Below are 20,977 nucleotides of genomic sequence, written 5' to 3' on the forward strand. Positions count from 1 at the left end.
AATCATACAAAAATCATCAATGGAAATCAAATTTATTAACCAATGGAGGCCTGGATTTGGAGTCACCCCCAAAACTAAAGTGGAAAAACACACTACAGACTGATCCAACTTTGATGTAATGTCCTTAAAACAAGTTAAAATGAGGCTCAGTATTGTGTGTGGCCTCCACGTGCCTGTATGACCTCCCTACAATGCCTGGGCATGCTCCTGATGAGGTTGCGGATGGTCTCCTGTGAGATCTCCTCCCAGACCTGGACTAAAGCATCCGCCAACTCCTGGACAGTCTGTGGTGCAATGTGACGTTGGTGGATGGAGCGAGACATGATGACCCAGATGTGCTCAATCGGATTCAGGTCTGGGGAATGGGCGGGCCAGTCCATAGCTTCAATGCCTTCATCTTGTAACAAAGAAAATGACGGCACTTCCACTTCAAGAAATAGGTGTGAACAGGTGCCTACTAAGAGGAGCTACCTCCATATACAATGAACAAATAACGTAGCACACTGTAATACTGAGTATGTAAATATGAAATATGAATAGCATAACTGCTGTAAAAAATAGAAATAAATGAAAAATTTTTAGAAAAATTTTTAGCGCATGTAAATATGAAGTATGAAATATGAATAGCACTGCTGCTGTATAAATAAATGAGAAATCTTAGCGTATAAATTGGCCAATTCATGTGCACCTGACAGCCGCGGTAAGGCGTTTCTCGATGTCAGGACCTATCAATGTGAATACCTCTCTAAGAGACCTCCGTCTGCTTATGTGTGGGAAAGACAGATCCTGATGCATTTAAAACCACCTGCGGCATGGGGGTGGAGTGCTCAGTCAATGCTAAATCTAGTAACAAAGAAAATGACGCCACTTCCACTTCAAGAAATAGGTGTGAACAGGAGCCTACTAAGAGGAGCTACCTCCATATACAATGAACAAATAACGTAGCACACTGTAATACTGAGTATGTAAATATGAATAGCATAACTGCTGTAAAAAATAGAAATAAATGACATTTTTTTTTATTTTTTTTAGCGCATGTAAATATGAAATATGAATAGCATTGCTGCTGTATAAATAAATGAGAAATGCCTTCATCTTGCAGGAACTGCTGACACACTCCAGCCACATGAGGTCTGGCATTGTCCTGCATTAGGAGGAACCCAGGGCCAACCGCACCAGTATATGGTCTCACAAGGTGTCTGAGGATCTCATCTTGGTACCGAATGGCAGTCAGGCTACCTCTGGCGAGCACATGGAGGGTTGTGCGGACCTCCAAAGAAATGCCACCCCACACCATTACTGATCCATTGCCAAACCGGTCATGCTGAAGGATGTTGCAGGCTGCAGATCGCTCTCCGCGGCGTCTCCAGACTCTGTCACGTCTGTCACATGTGCTCAGTGTGAACCTGCTTTCATCTGTGAAGAGCACAGGGCGCCAGTGGCGATTTTGTCAATCCTGGTGTTCTGTGGCAAATTATGCGAATCACACTCATCAGAGTTTGATCAGAGTGTGATCTGATTTTCTTGGATGAAGAGAAGATGGAGAAAAAAATGTCTCCCATCTTCTGCATTATGTCAGTCTGGGGAAATGTCATCCGCGTGCAGTCTGATGTTTTCCACAGACTCATTGTCTTGCATGGCCAAGTGTGATCCGAATATTGGCTCAAACTCGGGCATGCTGTGATTTTTCCCTGGACCAGCTCTGTCTGATGAAAAAAATCGGAAACGTGCACGACCCCATAGATCAACATTGGTGTTTTGTTGGCTTGCACTCGGACCGATAATATGGTCGTCCGCACAAGCCCTTTTAGTGGTACTTTAGTAAAAGTGTGATCGCAACAAAACTCGCATTTACTACTTTGATGTGTTTTTCTCTAAATCACTTTTTCTTTTAGGCAAAATATTTTCTTTTTAGGCTTTGGGATCTAGTGTTTGCTAAACGGAATACAGCCTTTATAGAAATAGAAAATAAATTCTATGATTTCTTTTAACAAATAGTGGGGGATTCGTGGAGCCTTCATCTGAAAAAGTTAATGCAGAAGGTAAGCCTGCTCATTAAAGTGTGTTTGCAGAGATTTCAGTGAGTGAGCTAGCTGGCTGCTCCCCTGAACATTTCGGCAGAGATGATTAATGGAGCATTACATGGGAATGCAGTACTTGGCCGTGTAGGTGTGGCTCCAGAACGTCCTGTCCAGGCAGTGAGCTTGTAGGATCCTTTACAGCTAATTGTCTGTAATGACAAAACAAACCACAATATTAAACACACAATTACATTGGTCAGACTGAAACAATAAACAGACAAACGTCTGATGCTTGTGACAAATTAGTGGTACATCGATGGTCCCCAATTAATCTTTCTTACAATGTGTGTCAGGACACTTTGGTCTCTGTAAGCAGGTTTATTTAATGAATAGAAATCTGTAGACACGTCTTGGCAGGCAGCAATTCATATTTCTTACTTGACACAAAAAACTTCAATATACATATTTTTTCTAAATATATCACATACACACGTTGTCTTCATTACCAATTAGTCTGATCGCACTGCACACTTGTGTCCCATTTTTCAGTCTGTGGGATTTAATATGGTGCCACCTCTTCTTCAAATGACAGACAACTGTCCGTCCACATGATGTGAAAGAAAATGTGGATGTTAGGTGGGATCACACCGGATGGGATAGTCTTTGCCCCCCACAAGCAAATGAACAAGCCCCGTTGTCACACGTCCATTTTTCACTTATACCTATGACAGGCTATGGGGCTGTTCACGTCTGATTTTTTTTTGCTTGGACAGAGTGGTCCGTTCAAAATGGTGGAGACATGTCAGATATCAAACTCCAAAGTGAAAGACTATGGGAAAGTTAAAAAAAATCGGACCGCACAAGGAGGGCATCCATTTTTCATTGTCTGATGGGAGAAGGCGGAGAAACTTTTTTTTTTTTCAGTGAAAAAACTGATGAAACTGATGAAACTCAGTCCGTTTTTCTCATATGTCAAAAAAACTGACATTTGAATGAGGCCTTAGACCACTTTAGCAATAACCACTGTATACAGGGAACACCCCACAAGTCCTGCAGTTTTGGAGACACTCACATCTCTAGTCATCACCATTTGGCCCCACAGTTCTTTAAGAACTGAAGATTTCCTTTTATTGCCTAATATGTCCCACTGCCCGACAGGTGCAATTGTATCTGCAGTTTAAGTTACGGCTGACAGGTGTATGCAACTATATTACCATATCGGTATTTAGAGGCATCCATTCAATGGGACTTTCCTATGGTCCTGACAACCATAATGGCTGTGTTTATATAGCCAGAAGAGTAGAGATAAAGGCCCAGATTCAGCATTGCCTTTGCACTTGTTTTGTACCTTTATTTTTGTTTGCAAGAAAAAAAAAAAAGTAAAGTCCACTCACCATTGGGGTGTGGTGCAGTCTTAGCCTCGCTCGGATCCAGCCAGGGCAGTCTGCTTCATGAATCCGAAAATAGGAGGAATGATCCAGCGTATCAGGCTATAAACTTGAATAAAACATAGCTTTTATTGAGCCATTAAAAAATGCTTGAGGTCGAGACAGCTGTGATCCTTGTGTGCACTAAGACTTATTATGATGGTAGCAGCATTTTTAATGGCTCAATAAAAGCTATGTTTTATTCAAGTTTATAGCCTGATGCACTGGATCATTCCTATTTTCAGATTTATTTTTGTTTGCACCAAATTCATTATTCTACAGTGCATTGTGATAGTATTTGGCCCCCTAAACTTTTCTACCTTTTGCCACATTTCTGGTTTCAAACATAAAGATATAAAATTCTATTTTTTGGGGAAGAATCAACAACAAGTGGGACACAATCGTGAAGTGGAAAGAAATTTATTGGATATTTTAAACTTTTTAAAAAAATTAAAAACTGAAAAGTGCGGCGTGCAATATTATTCGGCCCCCTTGAGTTAATACTTGGTAGCGCCACCTTTTGCTGCGATTACAGCTACAAGTCGCTTGGGGTATGTCTCTATCAGTTTTGCACATCGAGAGGCTGAAATTCTTGCCCATTCTTCCTTGCAAAACAGCTCGAGCTCATTGAGGTTGGATGGAGGGCGTTTGTGAACAGCAGTTTTCAGCACTTTCCACAGATTCTCGATTGGATTCAGGTCTGGACTTTGACTTGGCCATTCTAACACCTGGATACATTTATTTTTTGAACCATTCCATTGTAGATTTTGCTTTATGTTTGGGATCATTGTCTTGTTGGAAGATAAATCTCCATCCCAGTCTCAGGTCTTTTGCAGACTCCAACAGGTTTTCTTCCACAATGGTCCTGTATTTGGCTCCGTCCATCTTCCCATCAATTTTAACAATCTTCCCTGTCCCTGCTGAAGAAAAGCAGGCCCAAACCATGATGCTGCCACCACCATGTTTGACAGTGGGGATGGTGTTTTGAGGGTGATGAGCTGTGTTGCTTTTACGCCAAACATATCGTTTTGAATTGTAGCCAAAAAGTTCTATTTTGGTTTCATCTGACCAGAGCACCTTATTCCACCTGTTTGGTGTGTCTCCCAGATGGCTTGTGCCACACTTCAAATGAGACTTTTTATGGATATCTTTGAGAAATGGCTTCCTTCTTGCCACTCTTCCATAAAGGCCAGATTTGTGCAGTGTACGACTGATTGTTGTCCTATGGACAGACATTCCCACCTCAGCTGTAGATCTCTGCAGTTCATCCAGAGTGATCATGGGCCTTTTGGCTGCATCTCTGATCAGTCTTCTCCTTGTTCGAGATGAAAGTTTAGAGGGACGGCCGGGTCTTGGTAGATTTGCAGTGTTCTGATACTCCTTCCATTTCAATATGATCGCTTGCACAGTGCTCCTTGAGATGTTTAAAACTTGGGAAATCTTTTTGTATCCAAATCCGGCTTTAAACTTCGCCATAACAGTATTTCGGACCTGCCTGGTGTGTTCCTTGGTCTTCATGATGCTCTCTGCACTTGAAACAGAACCCTGAGACTATCACAGAGCTGGTGCATTTATACTGAGACTTGATTACACACAGGTGGATTCTATTTATCATCACCAGTCATTTAGGACAACATTGGATCATTCAGAGATCCTCACTGAACTTCTGGAGTGAGTTTGCTGCACTGAAAGTAAAGGGGCCGAATAATATTGCACGCCCCACTTTTCAGTTTTTAATGTGTTAAAAAAGTTTAAAATATCCAATAAATTTCGTTCCACTTCACGATTGTGTCCCATTTGTTGTTGATTCTTCCCAAAAAATTAGAATTTTATATCTTTATGTTTGAAGCCAGAAATGTGGCAAAAGGTAGAAAAGTTCAAGGGGGCCAAATACTTTCACAATGCACTGTACTTGCGCCTATTTTGAAGTATATTTTATGTGCTCGCCTGTTTTGTGTTTTCTTATTTTCCATATTCTTGAAGGAGTATAGTGATTCCAGATGTTTTCATCTGGTTCATCAATTGCAACTTTTAAAAAAGTTGCAAAATTTAGTGACTTTTTGCACTCAAATACAGTCAAAGATTGGAAGAAAGCTCATTTTTGACTTTGCGCTAAATTCATGAATCACATGTGCCTTTTTGATAAATTTGACGCTAAAAATTACAACTAATACTACACGAGAAAAAAGGAGTTACTTAAAAAAACAGAGGGGGTTGGTTGTAGGAGCTCTGCTTTTAGCACTTTCCTCCTCCTCCCATCTACACAGAATCTTATCAGTAGCAGCCGCCATCTCTTATGTCAGTAATGTAACAATTTGTCTTCACTGAATACAGATTTTACATCAGAATTGAAAATTTTGATAATGACTGATGAATTTTGGCAGAGGACAAAGCAGATTTATCTGATAAGATATATTACAAAGCTGCTTATTTTTCATGTGTACTATTGCTTTATGAAGTAAAAAGTAAAACAACGGTTACTCTTTAAACATGTTTCTTTAGTAGCCGGAAAAAAATGGAGATAAAGGTTAAAGAGAGTGAGGGATTATTATTTTTCATAGTTCCATGATTGTAGTTTTGTGGTAGTGGGGTTAAATGAAGGTAGAATAGAAGCTCAACATTGTCCAACCATGGATTAGCTACACAAAGGAAAAAAAAATCATTATAGGCCAAAGAGAAGGGGAAATGAAGAAATGGGAGAGAGAAACAAAAATCAAGTTAAATCTTCCATCCTAATAATTGATCTCTATGAACCAGAGCTACACATGGGGACGTTTCCTAAGGCTCCAAAATAATACAATAAAACATCTCGTCACTGCAACCATGTGGGCTTCTTGTAGGTCCTGAGAATAGGAAAAGAGCAAAAGTAGGACAATGTGTAGGAAATAACAAGTTACTGGTACTTATATATTGGACAAATGTCCTAAATGGTGCAAGTATGTCACAAGACATACTTGTGGTGTGGAAAAGGCTATTTTCTTCCTCAGTGTAGCTAGTATTAAAGGGGTTGTTCACTACTCGGACAACACCTTCTCAATCACTATATTTGCCCATGTAAAATAATAACACCTATACTCACCTGTGATGCCAGTACCTGGTCTACCCGGGGCTTGCGAGATATTATGTAACGCAAGCCCTGCAGCCATTCAGCGGCCATTTCACTCTCACCTCCTTCGCAATACCAACACTCGGAGGATATCAGAGAGCAGCAGCTCTCAGTTCTTCCGGATTACAGTTTCTTCAGTTTTTGCATAGGCTTGAGTGAACGTGGCCTAATCCTGATAGCTGGAGTGGATTGAGCCTGTGTGAGTCAAACTGTTTTCTCTAGGTGAGGGTTAAGCTGGGTTCACATGATTGTATGCAAAATTATTAATTTTATGTCCAGAAAAAACTGACAACCTTTCATCTGTATTGTCATCTGTATTCTATCAGTGTATCCATGTTGTCCATAAGTATGCCATCTGTTTTTCACATGAACAATTTAATAAATAATAGAGGACAAGTACACTTTGCCATCTTTATAACTCTAATGTATCCGTGAAAAACGCATGACATATGAATGGTAATCTGTATATGATACGATTTTTATGCACCGATTGACTTGTAATGGGCGAGTCTGATCCAGAATACGGATCACAATAGTGCATGCTGCAATTTTTTACGACGCACAGCCCATCAGTCTATGTGAAAAAATGAGCATATGAATTATCACTTTGACTTGCACTAGTTTTTATGCTGTCCGTATACCATCAGTGTTGCATAAGGACAGCACACAGACGTTTAATACGTTCATCTGAATGTGAGCTTAGAAAGTGGTCAGCTTGTGCCTGGACACATGAAACTAGGTAAGTACTGTTCAGAGGAGTTAGATGATTACATGGGAGAGCACGTCCCGGGTCCACATCGTGTGCATGTGTCTTCAATAAAGATGCCGTTTTAAGTTACCAGTGTGGACTGCCGCTATTTTTTCAACCTTTTCTCTTGTCCTTATATGCTAACTTTTTTAGCTGAGCACCACAAAAAAAAACAGTTTTTGCTGATCGTTGTGAATTTCAGTGAGCTCCGGAAATGATCGTGCTCCATACATAGTGGGCTCCTGCTGTAATGGCTGGGATCAAAGATACAATCAGAGCCATTTAGTCTCTTAGATGTTGCAGTCAATAGCTCCCTCTGTCACAACATCACTGTTAAGGGGACGGTTGCAAACAACTTTATTATAATGGAACGCAACCAAACCCAGGGTCCGCGATGCAGCCTGGTGGACTGCGGCCGAACACCTTCCGGGTGAGAAGGAAACAACCAACTTAAATAGCAATCCCCTCCGTGTTACAGCACACCGGAACGGGAATAGGGATTCGCACTATCTCCGTTAACTGCATGGGAGATGTGCGATAAATAATATATCTGTAGTCCTGTTGCGGCACAGGGACTACACTGTTGGCGCTAGGATGCGTGTGCCCTCAGCCGGCGTGCTACCGGACTGAGAAGTATCTCTCCATGTGGCTTACAGGAGGTACCGGGAATAGGGTGTCTGCAGACTGCTCGGGGTGTAAGGCGACCCCTTTGTCAGAGCCAGACTGTCAGATGAAGCTACCTGCCTATTTCATCTAAGCCTGCCTATTTCCACTAAACCTGCCTGCAGAAACTAAAGCACACGTGGAGACCAAGCGTCCACACAACACCATCACTGTTCAATGATCAGAGCGCGCCGCCATGCTTGTGGGCAGGCTTTTTAAAGATTAAGCCCTGCCCACCGTGGCACCATTGGTGACATCACCCACGACCAATCAGGCGGTGCCAGGTCACCGGATCAGCTGACTCCCAAACCACCAATCACGGTACGACATGTCACGGGCATGCTCAGTACAGAGAATCCTGGACTTAGGCTTTAGCAGCCCTGTTTCTCTCCGCAACCTATCCTTCATGTTGCTAGGAACAAAGACCCGAGAAACAACCTGTAAATCTCGTGGACCAGCTAGGCATTGGGACTGATGATGATGCTGAGCAGCATCAGCCCTGGCTGGACCAGAATGGGAGACCACAGAAGGTTCTGGACCCATTTCAAATCCAGCAAACACCCGACGCCTAACAATCACTTCCCCAACCAACTCTGTAAAACTTGACCCTCATGCATGGCAGGGCTAATGAGCTTAATAAGATAACACTGACAGGACAATGCACTGCATTGCAGAAGCAATGTTCTGTACAAGTGATTGGACAATTATTTGTTCAAGTCCTATTGGAAATAAAAAGGTAAAGAGAAATGTTTGATAAAAGAAGAAAAACCTTTTCTATTTGTCACATAAGAAACATGTAGACAAGAACAAAAAAAATTGATATCACCAAGATCATAATAGTCTGAACTGCTAAAATATTGCCACATATAATCCAAGGTTGCTTTCTGGCTACACAACTCTACTAATCCTGTGTGCTGTCCACTCTTTCAGATCTGCTGTATCTAGTTACTTGACAGAACAACGAGGCAGATCTGGCAGTGTTATTCATAGTTTTGACTAGTCGGATAAAGGATGAACTTGCTGAGGGGGAGCTGCTGATCTCCTTTGATGACTTAATTTCTCTTGCCACCAGTGTGGCCCTAGGGTTTAAGGTAAGGTCAAGGGACAAAGCCCAATATCTGGAGTTACAAATACTATACTTTCTTCTAAATCTCCTCCCAGAGAGGTCGCTACAGGAACTCATTGAAATTAAGCGGAAAAAAATGATGTTTGGCTGAAAGATCCTGTTGCCTACCTGAAGGACAGTCACGTGTGTAGCAGCCTGCAGCTCTCTCCAATAAGAAGGAAACACGTCTCAACACCAAGTGATTCAACTTGGTAGACGCCACAATGTAAAAAAATCTATATAAAAAAGTAGCATCCAGACAGGTTGATAAAATAACAAAACATAGAGTTTATTTGACCTAATATATGTAAGCTATGTTTCAACCTGATATAAAAAGCCAGTCAGTAAGCACAGTGGCTTGTCAACTGAGCTCAGCGTAGCGTGCCGTCAACCTCTTCACAAGCACTGAGCTCAGCGAGTGGGTAGAGTGGTGGCACGGGCTGTTGACATGACATCACTGTTTTAGTCACAAGACCAGGACAGGGGCAGTGGCGGGAAGCCAATGCTGGAGCCAGGAAAGGTGAGTACTTTCGGAGTTTGTTATTTTGTGTACGTTACACATTTTGGGGACACTTAATTAGACCTGTGTGGGCCTACAACCAGATCCGCATTATAGAGGATGACTAATGGAAGACCGAGATAGTCACTATGATTATCTCGTCATGCCCTTTGGATTATGCAAAGCACCAGTCATATTCCAGCATTTTGTTAATGAAATCTTCTATGATGTTCCATATCAGCATGTGTTAATTTACCTGGATGACATCTTAATCTTCCCTAAAGATGGAGATTCACACTGACTAAACGTCAAGTCAGTGTAAAGGAAATTGCAATAAAATCATCTTTATGGTAAAATTGGAAAATAACTTTTCAAAGGTTATAAATTGCCATTTTAGTGATCTATTATCTTTTCTTGTAGTCTTCATTCTGAGAAAGCCTCTTCTATTCTGGAGTGGCCACAGCCTGTGGGCCTCCAAGTCTTTCAAAGATTCCTTTGCCTCACCACCTATTACAGGCAGTTTATCAGAAACTATTCTCAAGTTGTAGCTCCTTTTACAACTCATACTGATTCTTCTAACTGGCCATTCTCTGCAATTAATGACTTCAGGCTTCTGACGTCATGTTTTTCTCAGCTCAATTTCTATATCACCCATATGTCAAATGACCATTTTTCTTTCCTTCAAGTGGATACCTATGCTATGGAGATGTAGGAGTAATTCTTTCATAAAATTCTCTTAAATCTAGAAACCATCCCTGTGGTTTAGTTTACAGCAAATTCTCTCTGGCAGAACAGAATTGCTCCATTGGCGATCAAGAACTTACAACTTAAAATTATCTTTGGAGGAACGGTAACATCTAATTGAAGGAGACAAGTTTTTAATCACTATTTATCATAAAAATGTGGAGTATCTTCATTCTGTCCGTAGGTTGAATCCTCATCAAGCTCAGTGATTGCTTTTCTTTTTGTGGTTTGACTTCGCATTTGCCTACCATCAAATACTTGGGTACTAGCGCTGCTACCATGTGAGTTCGGAGCTGAGCCACTTGACTAAACGAGCTCTGCTATTGCTGAGCTCTGCTACAGATATACCAAGTTTGTCTCCTAACAAACACTCTGCTTTACAAAGTCAAGGTGCCTGTCTGCCACCTCAGCTTCACTGTTCTAAGGTGTGCATGCTCACTCAGCTCTACTACATTAAGGTGCCTGTCTGCAGTCTCAACTCTGCAGTTCCAGGGAGTTATCCGCATGGTTGGCTCTGCTACAATAAGGTGCCCCTCGACCATCTCATCTCTGCTGTAACGAGGTGTTGTCCACACACTCGTCTCTGCTACATCAAGTTGCCCTTCTGTGTACACAGCTTTGTTGTTCCTAGCTGCTGTTTGTGCTTTCGGCTCAGCTGTATAAAGGTGCCTGACTTCATACACTGACTTACTTCTCCAGGGTACTGTCCTGTCCGCATTCTCGGCTTTGCCATTCCAAGTTATCTGTATGCATATCCAGCTCTACTGATTCTCGCCTATGTAACTCCACTACATCAGGGCCTCCGGTCAGTCCTGCTCACCTTGACCTACGGCTTAGCGAATCCATCTCACCAGGTGAGCTATAACACCCAAAATGGTACAAATAAAAGCTATGGCTTGTCCTTCCCTCAAACAGCTCCATCAATGGAAAACAAAAAAGGCATGTTTCCCAGAGATTGGCAACACAAAACAATTACGGATCTTTATTTGTAAAGCTAAGGCAACATAACAAAAATATGGCAGAATTACTATTGGATTTTCTACACCATAAATAATATTTTTTTTAATACATTAAATATATAGTACAATAAACATTGCCATTACAACTCATCTCATAAAAAATAAGACCTCATATAGTTATGTTGTATAAAGGTAAACTAAAACTAAAAACTAAAAAAGGGACTAAACTCCTCTCTTTGGGAATCCAGTCACATTTTTCATAAGAAATTATCTTGTAAATTAAATATAAAACTGATTCTTGTTATACTTAGATAAGATTGTATTTTATGTATATCTTAAAAGTATCTTTCTTTTATTTAATTGAAACTACCTGAAATTAATCCATCTCCAATGGAGATCATTTGAAATTCAGTCCACGATTCCTAGTGAATAAAGGTAGTGTGCCCGGAGGTTTCAGCCCTGTACTTGTAGCATAGTGATGCATAATTTAAGGTTAATTATGCCATTTTAATTTCTACAATGATTACAGTAGCAAGACTCAGGAAACCTCTCCAGTCAGCTTTATTAGGCATATTTATATGTAATGAGACCAAGCTTAGCCAAACACTACATTACTGTTCTCTATAAGACTACTCTATAGTAGAGAACATTTATGCCCAACTTATTTGATTAATATCAAGAGACAAAGGTATCAAAAAGCCGTACAGTGAATAATCTACACGCAGGTCATATTTATGCATGTGAAAAAGCTGTATGTGCTTTGTCGTGTTGGGTCACAGCTACCTGTCACAATGACAAACTGGCCATTCATCAAGATTTTTGTTAATCAACTGATTAATGTTTTTATTTATTCCTCCAGCCACAATGCAAATTTCACTGAGTGTACAGATTAAAGCGATTATGGGTTTTGTTAAAAGGGTGATCTCAAGTTCTTAAGTGGGTAATATTGCAAACTGCTTGCAGATTACCGCTTATTAAAAGTTATTCCTATTCATAAATGGATGATTTTTAATTTTATAATGTACAGCTCATTTTCAAGGTTACCGGCTACCCTGCATTCTCAGAGTTGCCAGCCTGCTGAAACTGCTCTGAAGTCAGCCAAATCATGGATCCAACCAGCCTCATTCCACCAGAGCTTCTCCCATGAGGCAGAGGCAAAGCAGCCTCAGCTATCAGCCTGGGAAGAGCACTCAGTTTAGACCAGCGGCGTCACCGATCCGATCTGATCTGTCATTCTTCAGGAACGCACTGCCCTTGGCAACCAAGAAGCTGGTAGGCAGGGGAGTGGTGCACTGCCAACCAGGAAGCTAGGAGGCAGGGGAGTGGTGCGCTGCCAACCAGGAAGCTAGGAGGCAGGGGAGTGGTGCGCTGCCAACCAGGAAGCTAGGAGGCAGGGGAGTGGTGCGCTGCCAACTAGGAAGCTAGGAGGTAGGGGACTGGTGCGCTGCCAACCAAGAAGCTTGGAGGCAGGGGAGTGGTGCCCTGCCAATCAGGAAGCTAGGAGGCAGGGAGTGGTGCGCTGCCAACCAGGAAGCTAGGATGCAGGGGAGTGGTGCGCTGCCAACCAAGAAGCAAGGAGGAAGGGGAGTGGTGTGATGCCAACCAAGAAGCTAGGAGGCAGGGGAGTGGTGCGCTGCCAATCAAGAAGCTGGGAGGAACAGGAGTGGTGAGCTTTTGAAGACACAAGATGAGAAAACACCTTTAAGCTATGATCAAGCTAACTAAATCACAGTACTGATTTTGTTATTAACTTTAAATAGTTTCCAAATGAATATGAACACTGTAGGGTTTTTTATGGCTTCTCAATATTGTTTATGAAGGATGTTTAAAGGGGTTGTCCACTATTCCGATACCCTTTCTCAATCACTATGTTTCCCCCGTGTAAAATAACAACACCTATCTTCACCTCCAGTGCCGTTCTAGCGGTGTCAGCACTGGCTCCCCCCAGGGATTGTGTCACATTGTTATGTCACGCGATCCCTGAGGCCAATCAGTGGTGGCTTCACTCTCCTCACCTTAGGACAAATCACAAAGATCTGGAGGAAGTGAGAGCTGCTGCTCTCTCACTGGAAAGACAACAGCACCGGAGTATAGGTGTTATTATTTTACAAGGGGGAAACAATACATACATTTGTTGTTTTTAACATCCCAAGCCAACGGTAACATTTTCATTTTGTCCAAACCAACCCTTTTACACTATTCAAGAAAAGTTAAAGTGCATTTTTCATTACAAGCGAAGTTGCAGCAGCATATCTGTATCTGGCTGTCTGTCTCTGCTCCTCCCTTTCGCTTTTTAGTTCTCGATATATACTATTATGAGCAGCACCAAAATGTCTATTTCCTTGTGTAAGGAACATTTTCTCATATAGCAGATATAATTAATCTTCTGTAATAAATATTAAATGATACTGAGTCACAAACACATGTAAAATGTGAACCATGTGACATCATACCTATGTAAGTACTGTCATAAAGTATAAGTTACATATCTATCATCAAACCCCTGAGAAAAATACAAAGTATATGGCTCATTAATTCCATCTGCCAAATTGGTCTTTGTAGAAACACATATCTGCAGTGCGACATGGGTAATCTGAAAAGCTGCTTTCCGTACAACTTGTGGTTAGCTTTTTCGTTAGCGTTCCTTGTTGTTTACACATTATTGCTTTCATTTATCATCACAGACTAAATAAATATATTGTAGAACTGTAAAGGCGCTTTACTGATGTCATCACTAAGTAACCTTTAACTAGCAGCTTTAATAATGCAAAGAGGAAAGGACTGAATATACATGGCATTGAGTCCTGCCATAAACCAAAAGGAGCAGCTCCAACTTCTTGTCATATGATGATGTATTCACTACAGAAAAAAGAAAACCAATAATGCTGAAATTCCCTTCCACCTATCACTCAAAGCAGTAAAAAAATAGAATATTTGCATATATTCTACAAGAAAAGCTTTTGGAAGAAATCCCATGTAGGCATTGAGTTTAAGCACTGGAGCATGACATGGTAAAGTTCTACATTTTCAGACACAGTTGAAAAAAACGTCAAGAAAAGTCTTAATAGATAAGAGGAGGAATACTGGTCTAGAAATATGTAGACTTCTTATTGCAAACCAACTGTGTATCTAAATGTGAAAGATAATACTCCATTAAATAGTAACTACACTTACACTGTTGATTTATGAAAGTAATACAAGTGAAGAAAAAATAGAAATAATGCTAATATAAAACTTACTTGAGAAAATGCTTTTCCCCCCAGTTATCAGTCACTTCGTCAGTCTCCACCTGTCTCCTGCAATGCAACATTCACTCAAAAAAAAAAAAATGCTCAAATCTGTCTTCATATGAGTCTTCACTGAAGGATCATATTACAGCTGCTGCCTATAAAAGTGTTTGGAGTGGGGAGGGGGAAGAAACAAAAGGGAGACAGAAAGATACAAAGAGAAGCTAAAGTCTGTAGAGGAGAAAACTACGGTACTTAAGAAATGAGACATACAAGTCATATAATGGCCAGAAATAGTCTTATCCCTCATAGATACTCACAATGTTTTTTCAGTCTAAAAAAATCCACACTATATATATATATATATATATATATATATATATATATATATATATATATATATATATATATATATATATATATATATATATATATGTCAAAAAAACTGACCAGCACATCCCAAATGTGAACAGGTGCAAGCTGCAGAAACTGCATAAGATATATAAAAAGAAAGCGCAGCAGCACTCCATTATGGCCAAGATACATAAAGACAATAAAACCATTTAATTTAAACTGTGTTATTGATGGGTACACATGAATTGGCCAATTTATGCGCTAAGAACCTCCATTTTTTGTAAGTAAAGCTTATTGAGTAATAACACAGTTTAAATTAAATGGTTTTATTGTCTTTATGTATCTTGGCCATAATGGAGTGCTGCTGCGCTTTCTTTTTATATATATATATATATATATACATATATATACATATATATATATATATATATATATATATATATATATATATATATTAGTACAGTCCAAAAGTTTGGACACACCTTCTCATTTAAAGATTTTTCTGTATTTTCATGACTATGAAAATTGTACATTCATACTGAAGGCATCAAATGCACAAACACAACTGATGGTCCCAACCGCATTTATAAAGCAAGAAATCCCACTTATTAAACCTGACAGGGGACATCTGTGAAGTGAAAACCATTTCCGGTGACTACCACTTGAAGCTCATCAAGAGAATGCCAAGAGTGTGCAAAGCAGTCATCAAAGCAAAAGGTGGCTACTTTGAAGAACCTAGAATATAAGACATATTTTCAGTTGTTTCACACTTTTTTGTTAAGTATATAATTCCACGTGTGTTAATTCATCGTTTTGATGCCTTCAGTGTGAATGTACAATTTTCATAGTCATGAAAATACAGAAAAATCTTTAAATGAGAAGGTGTGTCCAAACTTTTGGTCTGTACAGTATATATGATCACTTCTGTATTCCTGCTTATAAATTGTTAAACTGGAAAATCAAGGACCTCTTTACTTACACTTTGTGAGTGGCTGCACAACTATCACTCACCAACCACTTTGTGCTTTTTAGTAAGCTCATCCTGCCGGTTGGCTACAATCCCCTGTGGCCAACTAGACTTTGGGGTCCACAATCCACAGTGGATTTTACACAATTCTACAGCATATGTCTAATCTTGGAAGGCAAAGGTTAAAATCTGTATCCAATGTGCAGCAAAACCTGTGGCCACAGTCAGAATGGATGTCTAGATGTCAATCATAGGGAATCATTGTAAAAAAAGAAATGTATATGGCTACTTATACTTTTTTTGGGGTGTTGATTCCCTGTTTTGTAAAGCACAGTTTGCTATGTTTTCTATGCAGTTATACAAATAGTTTGCTGATGCAAACCGGCCAGATAAAAGCCAAAAGAACACGCTGAGGAATTTGGTCCTACAGTAGACATTAAAATATATGAAAGGTACCTATCTCTAGAAGCAATGTGCACTTGACCTGAGGCTACAGTCACACATCCGTGTGAATTTTACCATGGAAATAAATGGACTGTCATTTTCTCAGGTGTCCTGCTATTTATATCTATGCTCCATCCGTTTTTTCTCTTATCCATTTTTTGTTCCCAAGCCAATGGAAAGCCTGCTGCGAGTCTCAAGGATCTTACACTTGGATCCGGGATGTTCACAGATGAGTGCACAGATCTATGAAATTCTATGGGTCCGTGTGATTTTTGAGAAAAAAAGAAAATCGGACAGCACGCTGAAAATTCATACAGATATGTGACTATACCTAAGGGCTCACCCACATGAGAATATAACACGGCCGAGCAGCACTCGGCCCAATGTTATACTATGGGGCAGTGTCGACTAGTGCATCCGATGATCAGAACACGCACACCCATACAAGTATATTGAAAAATATAAAGTTTGGCTGGAAGTCATACTTATGAAGCTTTGCACCACTTTTTCCCCACACATATGAATCTGTCTAAAAAAGCTGAAACAGATTTTAAATTATGCTGAAAGTGACTTCTTTATTGATGATTTCTGACACTTTTTTTTAATTAGAAAAAACAACTTCAGGTCCAATCAGCTTTTTTCCCACAGTGTAGTGCAACGCTCATTCCTATTGCATCCTCGCTACACAAACTGTATAGCGCACCATGGGACAAAGCAAACATTTTTTGCACATTGAATTGGTTCCTGCTCAATCTGCACCTGCGGTGCACACTTATAGTGATAGCGAAAATACAATAAAATGTAAGATTATAAAATGTAATTAACGGCTGTCTCACCGTATGTCTTCACTAACATTAATGGTTTTCTTTGCCACTGTTTTCTGTAGATAACTTTGTCTGTGATCACTTTGCATTGGAGCCATAAGGAAGTGTTTTGGTTTATCTTTTTCTACATTTCTCTGATTCTGGATGGGCAAAATGTGCTGAGGATGTTCCAAACCATCTGTTATAAAGAATAAAAAAAAATCTGGTTAAAGGGAAAACTTGTCACCAGGTTTTCCCCATATAAACTACTGGCAGCATCTTTCAGTCCCGTTAAAGCTATTTTTTGTGCCTTGCAGGGAGGATTGGGGTCATATATATACACATATATACAGCAAACTAGAATGCAGTAACAGAAAACTGAAAGATGCTGGCCATAGTTTATAAGGGGAAAGGTTCCTTTTAAACTTTGTTGTGTATAAGAGTTTAATCCCTTAACACTCATAAGGGATATATAAGTCATGCAGCAAGTCAGGGTTTGTGGAGATAATCAGTGAATGTGAATAGCGGTATCAGAGCGCCAATAACAGGGCAAAAATTAATTAAAATGACTGATTTATTAAGACACACAATGCGTTTCGGTGGACAAGGCCACCTTCATCAGGTGTGGCCTTGTCCACCGAAACGCGTTGTGTGTATTAATAAATCAGTCATTTAAATTAATTTTTGCCCTCTTATTGGCGCTCTGATACCGCTATTCACATTCACTGATTGTCTTTCTCCCCCTGCTGGGGTGCGGTAGAGCTGCCTTTATTTACTTGTTCAACCACCTGTGGGATGAAGTTAACTAAGAGTTACTACCCTGGTTTCCAAGCTGCGCTGCCCTAACCCCTCTGGAACACTGCCGTGAGTGTTGCTGAAGCTGGGAATCCATCTCGGCGGTATGCGCAACTAACCTGATCACGTGACCCACCACCGTGAGATCAGGATCTGTGAACGCCGCTGCAAACAGATGACAGCCACCAACAGAGCAGAGCTTGTGGAGCTTTACACTGGGGTTGTGCAGAGGTGCACAACTCCATAAGGTTAGTAGCAATTCCCACACCCCTCTACAAATTACATTACTGAGTCACCCATTGCGCCCTGTTCTCTCCTTTTTTACATATAGGGTTTGTGGAGATGGCTCAGGGCATGAGCCCGCTCCACACAGGGCAGATACAGGCTGATTACATAGCAGGCATCTGCCTCTCACAGTAGCAATCAGCCCTATATAGGTCTATGTCAATTGAAAAATAAAAAGCCATTGCTCTCTGAAAAAGGGGAGGAGAAAGTGAAAACAAAAATTGCCAGAGTCCTTAAGGGGTTAATGGACACTGAATAACTTTGCTTTAGCTTTGTAATTTGATATGGATATATTAGGTTCCTGAACTGGCCCAAATGTGCTCTGTGTGCAGTGGACTTTTGTTTGCTAGTTTTGGTCGCCATATTTTAGCATTTTGGAGGAATATACTTAGAATCTTGAAATGTGAAGTGTCTAAGAATATGATTTTACCTCACAGCCATTTATGGCATATGGGAAATAGGAATAACTCTAAATGAAAAGCATACAAAAATGACTACTAAAGGTCCTGGTTAAAAAGAGGACCTTTCACCAAATTTTCCATGTTGGACTGGACACACGATGTAATAGTGGAAGCCGAATAAAATGTGTTTTGTTTTTTCTTAATTTCTCCTCTCCGGTGCGGAGATAGTATTTGACAAAGTATCTGACACCTAATGAGTTAACTTTATTAATGTTAACACATAGTAACTCATACAGGGAGAAGAAGTACATCTAAGATAAAACATCAGATAGCACTCGACCGATGTATATGCTCGTGTGAGCGAGCCCTAATACTACAGCTCTGCTACTCACCCAAATGGTCAATCAATGAGGAGTGCCCGCCCTAACAGAAACCCGGAAGTAGGGAGACTGTGAAAATCTGAGCTGCTCAAGAGACGACTTGGGAATACCCATTTTAACGTCAATGGAGTCCTTAGAAGTCAATGTGTTTGCAGTAACAAGCAGTCCTTATACTTCTTTTTACACCAATGACCTTGGTTAATAAATAAATATCTAATAATTTAATCAATTAACTATAATTAATCTAGATGAAAAGTTTCACTTCAACTCTGCAGGTTTCAGAACTAAAACTTCCCAGTGCTCCTTCCTGGCATAATGTCTGTTCAGGGTTTGCTCTAGTAGTAATTTATGTAGAACAGCTCCTGCTTTTCTTCCAATTCATTATATTATATTGTATATATTATATGTATATTCTTACACTACCTGATAAATAGTCACAATTTTGTGCTATATTTCTATCAACAACTTTACTAACTGGGTTCAATAGCAAAAATCTGATTTGTGAATGCAGGTCAGGTAGGGCAAGATGAATGCTGCAAAATACAAACAGACTGAACTGTATATGATAATGACATTTAACAAAACTTAAATAAATGAAATGCTCACAGTAACTTTTTAATATGCTGTCCTTACTCTAATGTAAGCCACCATTGAATACAATTTCCTTCCCCCTGGTTTATACTTAACTGTGGTGAGAACAAGCACAGATGCAGTGTAAAGTATGGATGTTACACAGAAACAGGAAAAAAGGAGCCGCCTATGCCTTGATGAGAGAAGAGGTACATGTAAAACCTCCTCAGACTCAAAAGGCAAAATAAATAATAACATTCATCATAGCTCTGCATTAAAGGGCTCCAGGACTATTTTTTTTTTTTTACTACGGGCCTAAGAACTAATAGGGAGGTAGTTGCTAACTACCTGCCTGTTGTGCCCTGTGCCAATCTCAGCTGACACAGCACAGTTACTTACGCTGATGTAATGTCGATAGAGCAGCAGCTTCCCATCCACTCTGCCCTATTGACGGGGTGTAACTGCTGACATCATGCCGATTAACAGACGGTTCTCTGCTACCTAACTGTGGGGAGCCAGCTGTCGGTCAACATGACGTCAGCAGTCATGCACGTCCACAGTGCAGTCTGGAAGAGGAAGAGCAGATCTGTTGACATGGAGCACCTGAATCGCCAGCAGAAGTGGTCGGTGACTAGGGATGGGCGGACTCCTGGAAGTTCAGGTTCAAGTACCCGACCCAAACTTCATGTAAAAGCTTGGTTCGGGTACCAGAACAGTTCCCGAACTTCAACCAAAAAAAAAAAAATAGTCGTGGACAACCACTTTAATAAAGCGGAGAGAAAAAGTAGCAAATTCTGAAGAAAATAATATAATTGATAGTACTAAACAAAGCGCAGTGACACGCAGATGTTTTAGGCCTGAGGGAAACCACAACTTTACATATAAGTACAGATTTCCATTACTATCATCAACTAATTACTATGACATGGCTTACACAGCTGCTGAAACACCGATCGACCAGCCATATCCTCTTCTCTGCTTTTCTTCCTGGCATCTTTTGAAGCTTTCCAGTTCAGTAAAAATTGTCGGGCCATTTCCTTAATTTCTCTACCATCCAGGATTTCTGTTGTGAAGAGGTACAGTGTATGATGTGACTTAACAGTCATATATATTCATTAGTTGACATGATCATGAGTAAAAAGTTGCAAACAGATAAAGAAGTCTAAACGCAAATATGTATGTGTTTCAAAGTTCACAGAGGCCCCATCAGAAATTCCTCTACCCTATTTAATTTGCCTTACATAGAAAACACTCAGAAATGTTGTGGGGGTTCCTGTCCTTTATAAATCCTGGTGAAGAGCAATATGTATTGACTATACTGCATTAACCTGGCAGGCAGCTGCAGATGAAACCCAATAGGCACTCCACCATAGACAGGACTTCATTGAATACTCCATCAAGGGTTTTCTGAATGTGAACCTATTGGGGTGCAATGAATGTCACTTTAGACTACACCTAGGAGCAAAGTCTATGTGCTTC

The 20,977-nt window shown here is 40.3% G+C and overlaps 1 protein-coding gene across 2 annotated transcripts in view; it reads right to left on the reverse strand.

The window, feature by feature from the left end:
• Positions 1-180: 180 nt before the first annotated feature.
• The window catches only part of PPP1R42 (protein phosphatase 1 regulatory subunit 42), a 50,186-nt gene continuing 29,389 nt past the window's right edge, over positions 181-20,977 (reverse strand). The window contains exons 7-10 of one of the 2 annotated variants that reach the window (XR_012319952.1): positions 20,433-20,561; positions 17,101-17,266; positions 14,512-14,657; positions 181-2,230 (exon numbers count right to left, since the gene is read on the reverse strand). Coding sequence is in view for 1 of the 2 variants with exons in the window: in XM_073676740.1 (XP_073532841.1) it covers positions 2,128-2,230; positions 17,101-17,266; positions 20,433-20,561 (398 nt within the window). In the remaining variant the exon portion in view is untranslated. The remainder of the gene's footprint in view (positions 2,231-14,511; positions 14,658-17,100; positions 17,267-20,432; positions 20,562-20,977) is intronic. The other variant, XM_073676740.1, reaches the window with a different exon arrangement.

Source organism: Phyllobates terribilis, unplaced genomic scaffold, assembly GCF_046119375.1.
Source record: "Phyllobates terribilis strain yellow unplaced genomic scaffold, ASM4611937v1 Scaffold_4__5_contigs__length_816908805, whole genome shotgun sequence".
Lineage (NCBI taxonomy): Eukaryota > Metazoa > Chordata > Amphibia > Anura > Dendrobatidae > Phyllobates > Phyllobates terribilis.